At 34.6% G+C, this 12870-nt stretch overlaps 1 protein-coding gene across 1 annotated transcript in view; it reads right to left on the bottom strand.

Moving 5' to 3' along the window:
* The window catches only part of LOC128550323 (metal cation symporter ZIP14-like), a 40553-nt gene extending 27683 nt beyond the window's left edge, over positions 1–12870 (bottom strand). The window contains exon 1 of the mRNA XM_053529162.1: positions 12178–12870. Coding sequence (XP_053385137.1) covers positions 12178–12450 — 273 coding nt within the window. The 5' untranslated portion in view covers positions 12451–12870. The remainder of the gene's footprint in view (positions 1–12177) is intronic.

Below are 12870 nucleotides of genomic sequence, written 5' to 3'. Positions count from 1 at the left end.
TTATTCACACAAACTGAAATAATTGAGCCTTTGAATCCTTATTCAATTGACTGGCGATAATTCTTATTATACTTAATAGCTGATAAAATGTTCAAAGTCTGTTACAGCCATTTCATAAATAATTAATGTACAAGTATATAATACAATGGTATGATAAATTATCCGCTAATCCATATTGTTGCCTAAACAAAATGTGTAAAAAAAATCAGGTATGTTGAGAAGATAAGGGATGATATGGATCTTCCCATCAGGCAACACGCGCTCTGCTTGTTTGACGCATACGAAGTGCATCAAGGAGATGCTCGCCGTTAAAAACTGTCAGCTGCATGTAAATCTAACCTTAAGCAGTATATTATACATGAATCGTTCATAATATATTGCAATGTGAAATGAATTGAAAAACATTCAATATTATAGACAGTGATGTACAGGCGGCTAGTATTCATTGCTGAACTTGACGGTATTTTAGACGACATTTTTTTCGGATATGTCTGTATGTTATGGAAGGATATTTACGCGGATTCATGATTTCGCGATGCACCTGATTCGCGAAAAATAGGGAAAATTAAAACACCGCGAATAATACCGGATTTAATGTATGATATTCTCCAAACCAAAGGGGACTAAATTATTATGTTTTTCTTTCAACAAAAAAACCCAAAAAACAACATTCCTTCTAACCAAAGGCAATCAAAGTATGTTTTTGTGACTAAAGGTGTTCTTCTTACCAACGGCAATCAAGGTATGTTTTTTTTGTGACTACAGATGTTCTTCTAACCAAAGGGGACCAAATTATAGATTTCTTTTGACCAAAGAAAACAACAAACAACCAAAAACAATCAATCATGGTTTTCTTCCAACCAAAGGATATCAAACTATCACATTTGTGACACACATTGCCAGTGAAAAACATAAAACACCCAACATATACAGGTAATTGTCTTAAGGTAATGCTTTAATGATTATACTAGATGTCTATATACCCAAGGTAAGATGTCTATATACTCAAAATAAGATTTCTATATACCCAAGATCAGATGTCTATAATTATAACAAAGATCAGAGTACTATACACCCAAGATTAGATTAGATTTCTATATACGCAAGATCAGATGTCTATAATTATTCCAAAGATCAGATGTCTATATACCCAAGATTAAATGTCCGCTGTGTCACAAGGTAAGATGCAGACATCTATATACCAAGATAAGATGTCTATATACCCAAGATCAGGTGTCTATATACCAAAGATCAGATGTCTATATACCCAAGATCTCTATATACACAGTGTCACAAGATAAGATGTCAATATACCAAGATAAGACGTCTTTTCATGGTATACTTAATGTAGACATCTTGGATAAATAGACATCTATATACTAAAATGATTCCCAATAAATAAATTGTTTCCCAGTAAGATGCCTACCAAACTGTTTCCCAGTAATACATATGAACCTGCCTTAACAGCCACCTGTATTAAGCAGCTATTTGCCTTATGCAGCCAGTCTGACAACTTTCAAAATTGACTTTCTGTTCTAATTTCAATAAGTCTTAAACATCCACCAGGTTTCAGCTGACTGAGTGTAACATCCACCTGGTTTCAGCAGACAGAGTGTAACATCCACCTAGTTTCAGCAGACAGAGTGTAACATCCACCTGGCTTCAGCAGACAGAATGTAACATCCAACATCCACCTGGCTTCAGCAGACAGAGTGTAAACATCCACCTGGTTTCAGCAGACAGAGTGTAACATCCACCTGGCTTCAGCAGACAGAGTGTAACATCCACCTGGTTTCAGCAGACAGAGTGTAACATCCACCTGGCTTCAGCAGACAGAGTGTAACATCCACCTGACTTCAGCAGACAGAGTGTAACATACACCTGGCTTCAGCAGACAGAGTGTAAACATCCACCTGGTTTCAGCAGACAGAGTGTAACATCCACCTGGCTTCAGCAGACAGAGTGTAACATCCACCTGGCTTCAGCAGACAAAGTGTAAACATCCACCTGACTTCAGCAGACATAGTGTAGAATTCACCTGGCTTCAGCAGACAGCGTGTAACATCCATCTGGTTTCAGCAGACAGAGTGTTCTGCTCCCTTAACTGACTACATCATACAGGTTTCACTGTACAGTAAAAACCCTGAAAACCTGACCCTGTCCAGACCAAGTCGAAAGTCCGGTTTTCATAGGATTTTGCACAGATTGCAAGAGGTATTATATATGTCATTCTGACTTATTTCATTTGACCAAATTATGTTCAATGTCTTATAGGTCTTACAATTATTCTTTATGATTTCTTAGGATATGAACAGACTAGTTAGTTCTTTATTTACCTTTTTCTTACTCTGAAAAAATGTAATTTTATGAAAAATCACCTGTACAACAATAGATCAATGAACTTCTCCCAGTTAGATTAAGATATTTTGAACTTTATAGCTAATTATGCAAAATACTGACACACAGTTAAATATTTTTCACACCTACATTGATTGTTAGTTGGTAAACAAACAAAAGGAGTCACCTGCTTGACAAAAAGTTTTACAAATCAAATCAAAGTAACTACAGTATAATTCTACAGAGCGGCCCTCTCTTAAGCAACAAGGCAGTCTGAAAGACAGCTAAATCCCCCGCCACTGCTATAGATAGTGAAAGGGAAAAACCTTTGATTTTAGCTGTGACCTTGACCTTGAACTGACATGGCTGACTCATGAATTCTGCACAACATCTTGATGAGGTGATCATTTGACCAAAGTTTCATGAAAATCCTTCAAGGGGTTTAGGAGATACAGAGCTGAAACCTTTGACCTTCAGTTGTGACCTTGACCTTGAGTTTACATGGCTGACTCATGAGTTCTTGATGAGGTGATCATTTGACCCAAGTTTGATGAAAATCCTTCAAGGGGTTAAGGAGATACAGAGTGGACACCAAATGGAAGGCTCAAACCTTCGACCCTTAGTTGTGACCTTGACCTTGAGCTGGCATGGTTGACTCATAATTTCTGCACATCGTTCTGATGAGGTAATCATTTGACCCAAGTTTTATAAAATTCCTTCAAGGGGTTTAAGAGATATAGAGCGGACACGAAATGGAAGGCTCAAACCTTTGACCTTCAGTTGTGACCTTGACCTTGAGCCAACATGGCTGACTCATAAGTTCTGCACATCGCCTTGATGAGGTTATCGTTTGACCCAAGTTTGATAAAAATCCTTCAAGGGGTTTAGGAGATATAGAGCAGACACAAAATGGAAGGCTCAAACTTTGACCCTAAGTTGTGACCTTGACCTTGAGCCGGCATGACTGACTCATGGGTTCTGCACATCGTCTTGATGAGATGATCATTTGACCCAAGTTTTATGAAATTCCTTCAAGGGGTTTAAGAGATATAGAGCGGACACAAAATGGAAGGCTCAAACCTTTGACCTTGAGTTGTGACCTTGACCTTGAGCCGGCATGGCTGACTCATGGGTTCTGCACATCGTCTTGATGAGGTGGTCATTTTACCCAAGTTTTATAAAATTCCTTCAAGGGGTTTAGGAGATATAGAGCGGACACAAAATGGCAGACTCAAACCTTTGACCTTGAGATGTGACCTTGACCTTGAACCGACAAGGCTGACTCATGGGTTCTGCACATCGTCTTGATGAGGTGATCATTTGACCCAAGTTTCATGAAAATCCTTCAAGGGGTTTAGGAGATATGGACCGGACACGATTTTGTTACGGACGGAAGGACGGACGGACGGAAGGACGGACGCAGACCATTCCTATAATCCCTCCGCCACGGCGGGGGATTAAAAACCTCTCTATAACAACAAACAACATCATCAAAATTTCCCTAAGCTGAAATATACTATCGAATTTACCTCTCCAAAACAACCTCTACAAAACAGTCAATATTTGTATCTCCCAAAGGGTGTTGCTCTACAGAGGTTGCACTGTATATAGAAAAGTTTGACACATACTGTCCGGTTTTCGGATAATTTTTTATGTGTGGCCATGAAAAACCATCTTCAGAGTGCTTTTTTTAATTGAATTTATAAGAGAAAAATTTAGGACTTTGAAAATCGTCCTATTTTCAGAGGAATTCGGTTTTTGATGGGTCCAGTTTTCATAGGTTTTAGTGTATGTACTAAAGTGGTTCCCAGTAATTTGATAGGATGTTTTATAAACCAAAGTGGTTCCCAGTAATTTGACAACCAAAGTGGTTCCCGGGAACTTGCTGTTTTATAAACCCAAGTGGTTCCAAATAATTTGATAGGATGTTTTATAAACCAAAAGTGGTTCCCATTAATTTGACAGGATGTTTTATAAACCAAAGTGGTTCCCAGTAATTTGACAGGATGTCTATATCCCAGTGTTTCCCTCTTATTGAGAAGCAAACCTTTCACTGCGTGACAATTAGAACAGCAAATTTAAGTACTAAACTAAATAATACTTAGTTGTTATAAAAACTTGAATACAATGTCAATTTTAAAGGTATTAAATTTAAAGGATCAAATATGTAGCTTAATTTAACCAAAACACAGGAATATCATGTCAATGAAAATATTACTCGTAATATAAATACAAGTATAAATACAAGAATTTGTGATATTTTCTGCTTTCTAAAAGTTGTGGCAGTCACTTTGTAATGATCATAAAACCAGTTATTTCATCGCTGCAACTGTGAACAAGTCAGAGTGTCTGGTCAAGCCATGGTCAACTATCATAACATATTCATTAACATTCACAGCAATATAATTAATTATCAGTAAGAATTTGCTCCGCTTTAATTAACCTGTCAAGAAAGGTTATCTATAAACACATCTTCATTTCAATGGCTTGTCAACTATGATACATAACATCATAATTTGGCTGCATATTTTCACAAGTATGAAATTATCAAATGTTTGATCAGTAACACTGTTGCCCAGAGTAAAAAACTGTCAGCATCATTCACAATATTATAGTCTTCCAGATAAAAATGTTGCTTGTTTGTTTGTATTTAAGGTTATTTACTTTTGCCCACTGGTTGCCTATAATGGAATCTATCAAGAAAAGAATGTTACGGAACTTACCCAGAAGAATATCAGTCAGGTTGCCTACATTGGGACCACCATCAGGTTACCTACAGGGACTCTCCAGAGGAATGTCAGTTAGATAGCTTAGACAGGGACTCCTCAGAGGAATGTCAGTCAGATAGCTTAGACAGGGACTCCCCAGAGGAATGTCAGTCAGATAGCTTAGACAGGGACTCCCCTGAGGAATGTCAGTCAGATAGCTTAGACAGGGACTCCTCTGAGGAATGTCAGTCAGATAGCTTAGACAGGAACTCCCCATAGGAATGTCAGTCTGGTAGCTTAGACAGGGACTCCCTAGAGAAATGTCACTCAGGCAGCATAGACAGGGACTCCTCAGAGGAATGTCAGTCAGGTAGCTTAAACAGGGACTCCCCAGAGGAATGTCATTAAGGTTGCATATACTGGGAACCTCAACAAGTTACCTCTACAGGGACTTCCCAGAGGAATGTCAGTCAGATAGCTTAGACAGGGACTCCCCAGATGAATGTCAGGCAGCTTAGACAGGAACCTTCAACAGGTTACATATACAGGGACACCCTAGAGGAATGTCAGTCAGGTTGCCTTTACATGGACTTTCAGATCTGGTTGCCTTTACAGGGACTTCTCGATCTGGTTGCCTGTACAGGGACTTTCTGATCTGGTTGCCTTTACAGGGACTTCCTGATCTGGTTGCCTGTACAGGGACTTTACGATCTGGTTACCTATACAGGGACTTTCCGATCTGGTTACCTGTACAGGGACTTCCCCACATTCATCGCCTCTCTGGTTCTTTCATCTTCCAAGGTGTACAACAACATACGAAGGACCTTGATTTAAAATCATCTCCAATGGGATATTGCTTTTCTTATATTAAGAATTCAGTCTCCATGGAGAAGAACCCATGCTTCATCTTGAAAACCCAGTGCAGTAACCACTGAGCTATAGAGGACTCCTACAATGCTGCATCTTTATACTGACAACAGGTATTCTACACTACTCTAGGCCAAATACTTATTTCATTGTGATCTTTTAACAAAGACTCAGATACCAAGCAACACATTCAGATCTAATCTCTAATTTGAAACTAAAGATGGCTCCTTGTTCATTGAAGATGAATAAGACATTTTGTTAACCTTAAGTCTAAGCTGTAGAAGACAGTTAACTGAAAACAATGGAAGACAATTATCTATGATGGTAATCAGATAAGCTGGTTTAACAGCCCTGACTATCACCCTCTAAGGAATGCAATATTTATTTTATTATGTCAAAACATATACTAAACATAATGAGTTAAATGATATATCAAAATATTACATTTATTTAAGAAGACAGCAACAAAAACAAAAAAATATATCACAGTTTTATGTATTACATTCTTTATTTTTATTACATTGAGTTAGAAGAACCCTTTATAAGCAAACATCACTGGCATCCAGTCAAATTTGATTGTTGCCATACATGTATATAACTTATAATGAAAAAAACATCACAAGTGACTTAAGAGCAATCCCCTTCATGTTTTTCATTATATACACTCAAATTATAGTAGTCGCAACTTGACCGCGATGGTTGACCTTAGGCTGATTATTCATATCGATTATTCCATTGTAGAAATAAGGGGTATAAGGGTAGCCGTGTATATTTATATGGAACTAGTTTGTATACAGTGTTTTACGTACACTCCTTTTCAATAATAGGTTGTACCTCATTATGTATTATAATACAAAGGTCAACCATCGGGGTCAAGTTGCGTCCACTATATACTGTATTGAAAATAAAATGTACAACTTGTGTCAAATAATACAGTCAAAAGATTTATATTATCTCATGAGTGAAGTTTTGATATTCATTCACAATTTAACAATAACATTCAATTTTTTTCATGATTACTTTCCTAAAACAGACAACAACACTAGTGCTTTAACTGATCAGGCCGTTTAGCCAATAAGATGAAAGACGGCAGACTGTGATATGGCTGTCATTGATACTGTAACATATGTAAAGTTGTATTAGTTTTGACCTTCTGCTACATACAGTTCAATTAGAAAGTATCGAATGAATCGATCTTATTAATGTTTAAGTTTTAAATACAATGATTTTAATTGTTTGTTACTGTTAGAAGCAATGTACCAAATGTTTGTTTCTACTCAATCAATATCTAAGCTACCTGTATCAATAATCAATTGAATCATGCCTGTCGAAATAAAAAGCTATAAATTAAGATGGAGCAGCCTGTGTGTTCCAGACAAAAACATACAGTATCCAAAGTGAATAACCCTTTTTTACACATTATGCCTGTAATGCTGGCCGACTTCATCAGTTTATCAGTCCAGTTCATTTGCAACATTTGAAGATATAAAAAAAGTTGCTGGAAATAACAAAAAATTTTCCTATGAACATTATTTAAAGGACCATTTCAGTTTTAACTTGAATATGTGGATTGGGTAAAATCTGCAATTGTGAAATTCAGCAAAACTGAAAAAATATTTAACAGCCTACAGGTTCTCAACTGCCTAAAACTCAAATGGATGTTTAAGATAACAAAATTCATTTGTAATGCATTTTATTTAAATACTTTTGCCTGATTTGATATCTCTGTAAACCAGAGGGTTGAATTTGCCTGTCCTGTGTTAGTTACGTGACAAATTTCAGTACAGTTTTATATTATACGAAGATATTCAAATTTTAGCACAGTTTTAAATTATACGAAGATATCCAAATTTTAGTACAGTTTTATATTATACGAAAATACATGTATCCGTAATATTTAGGAATGTACTAGTAAGTTTAAACCTTGACATAGTTACATACACTTGCACACTTGCAGAACTTTAGAATGTCTCTCTGACATTCTACATACATACACTCAGTACATCACTGCCATTTAAATATTTAACCCTCCAAATACTGACTTTATAGGCTGTATATTTCTAAATTTAGGGATTCTGGTCACAAATGATGTTTCATGCCTGTTTGCATGAAATAGACAAGACCTGGAATTGTCAATCAATATCAGAAACTGAGTTAAAAGTTTGCCACTTTGGAAGGCATTTTCACTCGTAAGTCGGCTTAACTGCAGCTTATCTACTAAAATTGTAATTTATAAAAAATGAAATGAAGTTCAGTAGTATTAAAGTTCTGGAACATATACAATACAGACCAAAATTATTTCTTAATGCAGTTTAAACAATAATTGCACAAGAAAGGGTAAAATCAAGATGCTTGCAAATTCCAAATATCAGAATAGCATTGTGAACAATTTTGGTATACATTTCATAAACTAAATATAGCGGATTGTTTTTCAAGAGAAACTGCTGGCATACAGACAGACATTTTGAAGAGTTTACGAAGGTTCTAACATGACCACACACACTATCCATATTGCTAAGTTAGGCCGCAAATCAAACTGGTATCTGATCACCGTTTTTTTAAATAAACTGAAATAGAATTCTGATAAGTGAGTATATTAGTGTAAAAAAATAATTGTCATGTATCAATAACAAAATTGTGATTTCATTTCATGCATTTTTTTAAGATTTAATCAGTAGGCATGCTTTCCTTAAGGCTATGTGCATAAGATTTACATCTTTTATTAGCATTTTTGTCACACAACTAAACGTGATCAAAAACGTACCAACCGAAACCTGCACGCTTTAAACAAAACCTCTGCATGCTTGAATAATATCAAATATTTCAATAAGTAACCTGTCACTTCAAAAAAACTATTTTGCATGACAGTATTAAAAACTACAGACATGTTGGGATAATTATCTGTTGATTTCACTTCATTTTAAATATATAAACCAGAATGAAACAAATTTGTATATGTATTTTTTTTTTCAAACTGAAACTATCATTTTGGGTGTCTTAACTACCACTAAGATTACAAACATTTATGTTTTCACTTAAATTTTATAAAATACAACATGATCATTTCATTACATCACTGAAAATTATAAATCTGTGACTTGTATGTAGAACTTCAATCCTGCAGTTCATTATGACAAAAACAAGAGCTGTCCGTAAGACAGTGCGCTCGACTTTCTCAGTGCTTGACTCTGAATTAGAGCTTTGCCAGTAAAAACAAGTTAAAAAGGGACATAACTCTGTCAAAATTCAAACCAGAGTTATTGGGGATTGTTTCTCCTGGTGTAGACTTTGATAGTAAATTAAACTATTTTGAGTTTCAAGTCAAAAGCTGTAATAGTAACAGAGATATTTGACTTTATCAAAAATTTTAACCAAAAATTTTAAGTTAAAAAGGGGCATAATTCTGTCAAAATTCAAATCAGAGTTATGGGAATTGTGTCTCCTGGTGCAGACTTTGATAGTAAATAACTATTTTGAGTTTCAAGTTAAAAGCTTTAATAGTAACAGATACATTTGACTTTATCAAAAATTTTAACCAAATATTCTAAGTTAAAGAGGGGTATAATTCTGTCAAAATCCAAACCAGAGTTATGGGGATTGTTTCTCATGGTGTAGACTTTGATAGTCAATAACCATTTTAAGTTTCAAGTCAATAGCTTTGATAGTAACAGAGATATTTGACTTTATCAAAAATTTTAACCCAAAATTCTAAGTTAAAAGGGGCTTAATTCTGTCAAAATTCAAATCAGAGTTATGGGAATTGTTTCTCCTGATGTAGACTTTGATAGTAAATAACTATTTGAGCCGCGCCATGAGATAACCAACATAGTGGCTTTGCAACCAGCATGGATCCGCGCAGTCTGGTCAGAATCCATGCCGTTCGCTTTCAAAGTCTATTGCAATTAGAGAAACTGTTAGCAAACAGCATGGATCCTGACCAGACTGCGCGGATGCGCAGGCTGGTCTGTATCCATGCTGGTCGCAAAGCCACTATGTTGGTTTTCTCATGGCACAGCTCATTTTAAATTTCAAGTCAAGTAACAGAGATACTTGACCTTATCAAAATCTTTAACCAACGGCGACGCCGACACAGGGGCGAGTGCAATAGCTCTACTTTTTCTTCGAAAAGTCGAGTTAAAAATGTAACACACACTCAGTCAGTGTTGTAACTGTTTCAAGTTATCGCATTTTATAACCCATTTTAGTTATTGCTTATACTTTCATAACTTGTTTCAGTTATCATAAAATATTACAAAGCCCTCGTGTGCCAATTCCTCATTTTGAATGAGACTAATGCAATTATTTCCTGAATCCTTGAACTTTTATCTTTCCAGCTATGCAGTAAATTTTTTTATGCAAGACTGATAAAGTTTTACACAAAAGTTTTAAAGCTATAAAACTCTTAACATCCCATTATGCTTATCAGGTCATATCAGACTAAAAGAGAATTTGATTATCCACAGTTTGCTACTAATTACACTTTAAAGGTCACTTTGTGAGAACAGCAAAAAGACTTTTTTTGAATAACTTACCTGAGTTAACTATATTCTATAACTAATATAGCTGATAAAATGCTTGAAAAAGTAACTGAAATAGGTTACATAACTTGAAACAGTTACACTCCTGAGTGACAATTACATGTCTGTGTACTGGTAAAGAATTTAGTTATAATGCCATGTTACCATATAGCACATTTTAATACAACATGCAGTCCAATTAACTACACCTGATTATCAGTTCAATTGACTACAGCTGATTATCAATCAAAGTAATGCACTTCTTATTAAAATTACTCCACAGGGAAAAGTACATTAATTTTATAATACATTAAAGGCAATGACCGCCAGATTTAAATGATCTTTCTTTAAAATAAAGTTTGGTCATATTATGAACATTTGAACATAAGCTTTTGTTTCTAAACTATCTTAAAATGCCAAATAAAAAAACAAAAACATGCCCAAGTCGGGAATCGAACCGGTCGCTGCAGTAATAATCATTTTCCTGCGGTCTTCACCAATACACCACAGACTTAATGGTCATTAAAGATAAAGCTTTACAATAAGGCAGTTTATTCTAATACACCTATACAAACGCTTTTCAATTTTGAATGGAAAAATTAGTAAAAACAACTAATTCTTCATGTTTCCATAACTATAATCTAAATTTCAAGGCCTTCTTAAGAAATATATCTAGTAATTATTTTCTGAAATCTAAAAAAAAAATTTTTTTGTTGTATAATTTGGAGGTCAGTGCCTATTCCCTCTGCCGTCATCACGGTCATGAAGACATTGCAATGTGTTATGCTGAAAACCTTTTAAAGTTTGTAATTGTATTTGTAAAACAAAATTTTTATCAGAATGTCTTCTTTTTCTTCTTTGAAATTAAGATGAAGCAAATCTTATAGAAGTAGATGTAGAATAACTGACAACTACTTTCCATATTATAATTCATGTTTTCATTTATTTCTGAACCTGCCACATTTGCCATAACTAATAATAATATTGTAACAGATTTTTAATCAAATGCTTAATAACTTTTAGAGATAACAGATAGTGTTTTTGTGCTGACATTCTATATAAGGAAATCGAGTGTAATGCAAATTATTGAAATTAATGATTAAAAATAATTTATCTTACAACACATGTATATGTAAATTATGACCTGAATACTGCCAACTATGCTATAATTTGCAACTTAATACCATAACTAATATATCAAAACAATCTGAAAAGCTTTCCAAACATATCTATAAATGTCATAAGCAACAAAACTTTTTTCTTCTTGTATTTTGGGAACATGCCCTGTATGGAATGCATCTTTCTCCAAATGAGGAAAATATTATTGGTTTATTCCTATATGCTTGTTTGTAGTTTGTAAATCTAAAACCAAGGAACTGTTGAAAAAAAATCAACTGTAAGATATAGTAAAAAATAGTTTGATTTTGACATTTGAAAGTTCAATTTATAGATTCGACAGACGATTAGGGAAATCAGCATGATTTACCTTGCCTTAAGTTAGGTACAAACCACTATCGTACTGAATAACAATGCCTAAATAATGGAACATTGCATTATTAAAGTACAAAAACATCGCTGACCTCGAAATTGAATAACAATGCCTAAATAATGGAACATTGCATTATTAAAATACAAAAAATTCGCTGACCTCATGAACTATACCTGAAACTCAAGTCGGTAGTATTACCGGTAAAAATAGTTTAAAAAAAAAAAAACATTTAAGAAAGAATGAATTTTCAATATGTTACCTTCTGAAGTAAACAGGTTTTGTTGATTGCAACTGGCCCAGGGCTTTTGTTTCCAAGGCATTCCGACAGTGAACTATTAGTTGTCCATGTATTTACACGGGTTTTAAAATGATCCTCAAACGTTTGAAAAGTTATATGTGATCCATTTCCTAAATTCTGAACTAAGTCATCTTTATACAAGTCACGTATTTCATCATAATTATAGGTTTGACCATACGTCATCACTACTGCACTGGCAACAACTAAAGACATGTAATTGGATATTAAACTCATTTTTAACAATGTGTTTTCTAACAGTAACAACGAAAATCAGTATCTGTAACAGTGACTGTGTCTTGTCAACAAGACTGTCATTCAGTCAAACTGAAGCAATTTTATAGTCAGCACATTAATCGTTCATCTAGTAATCAAGCTCGAGGGTATACCGGTTACTATGTATGCAAAAAAAAACGGAATTGGTAATGTATAACTTGTTGATTTAATTTATAAACAACTTTTCTCGATGAACTCCAAAGACTGATTGTGTAAAACAGGTTAAACAAAGTAATTTATATTCTAAATATAAAAAAAAATCTTTAGACCACAACTTTTAATTCATAAATAACACACAAAAAAGCACGCTAGAAAAATGTCTAATAAACGTGAGTTTTGAAATGTTTACATCCACGTTTGACACATTGGGTTGTCCATCTA

This window comes from Mercenaria mercenaria, chromosome 17, assembly GCF_021730395.1.
Source record: "Mercenaria mercenaria strain notata chromosome 17, MADL_Memer_1, whole genome shotgun sequence".
Classification (NCBI taxonomy): Eukaryota; Metazoa; Mollusca; class Bivalvia; order Venerida; family Veneridae; genus Mercenaria; species Mercenaria mercenaria.
The sequence above is the reverse complement of the archived record's forward strand: the minus strand, read 5'-3'. Positions and strand labels throughout refer to the sequence as shown.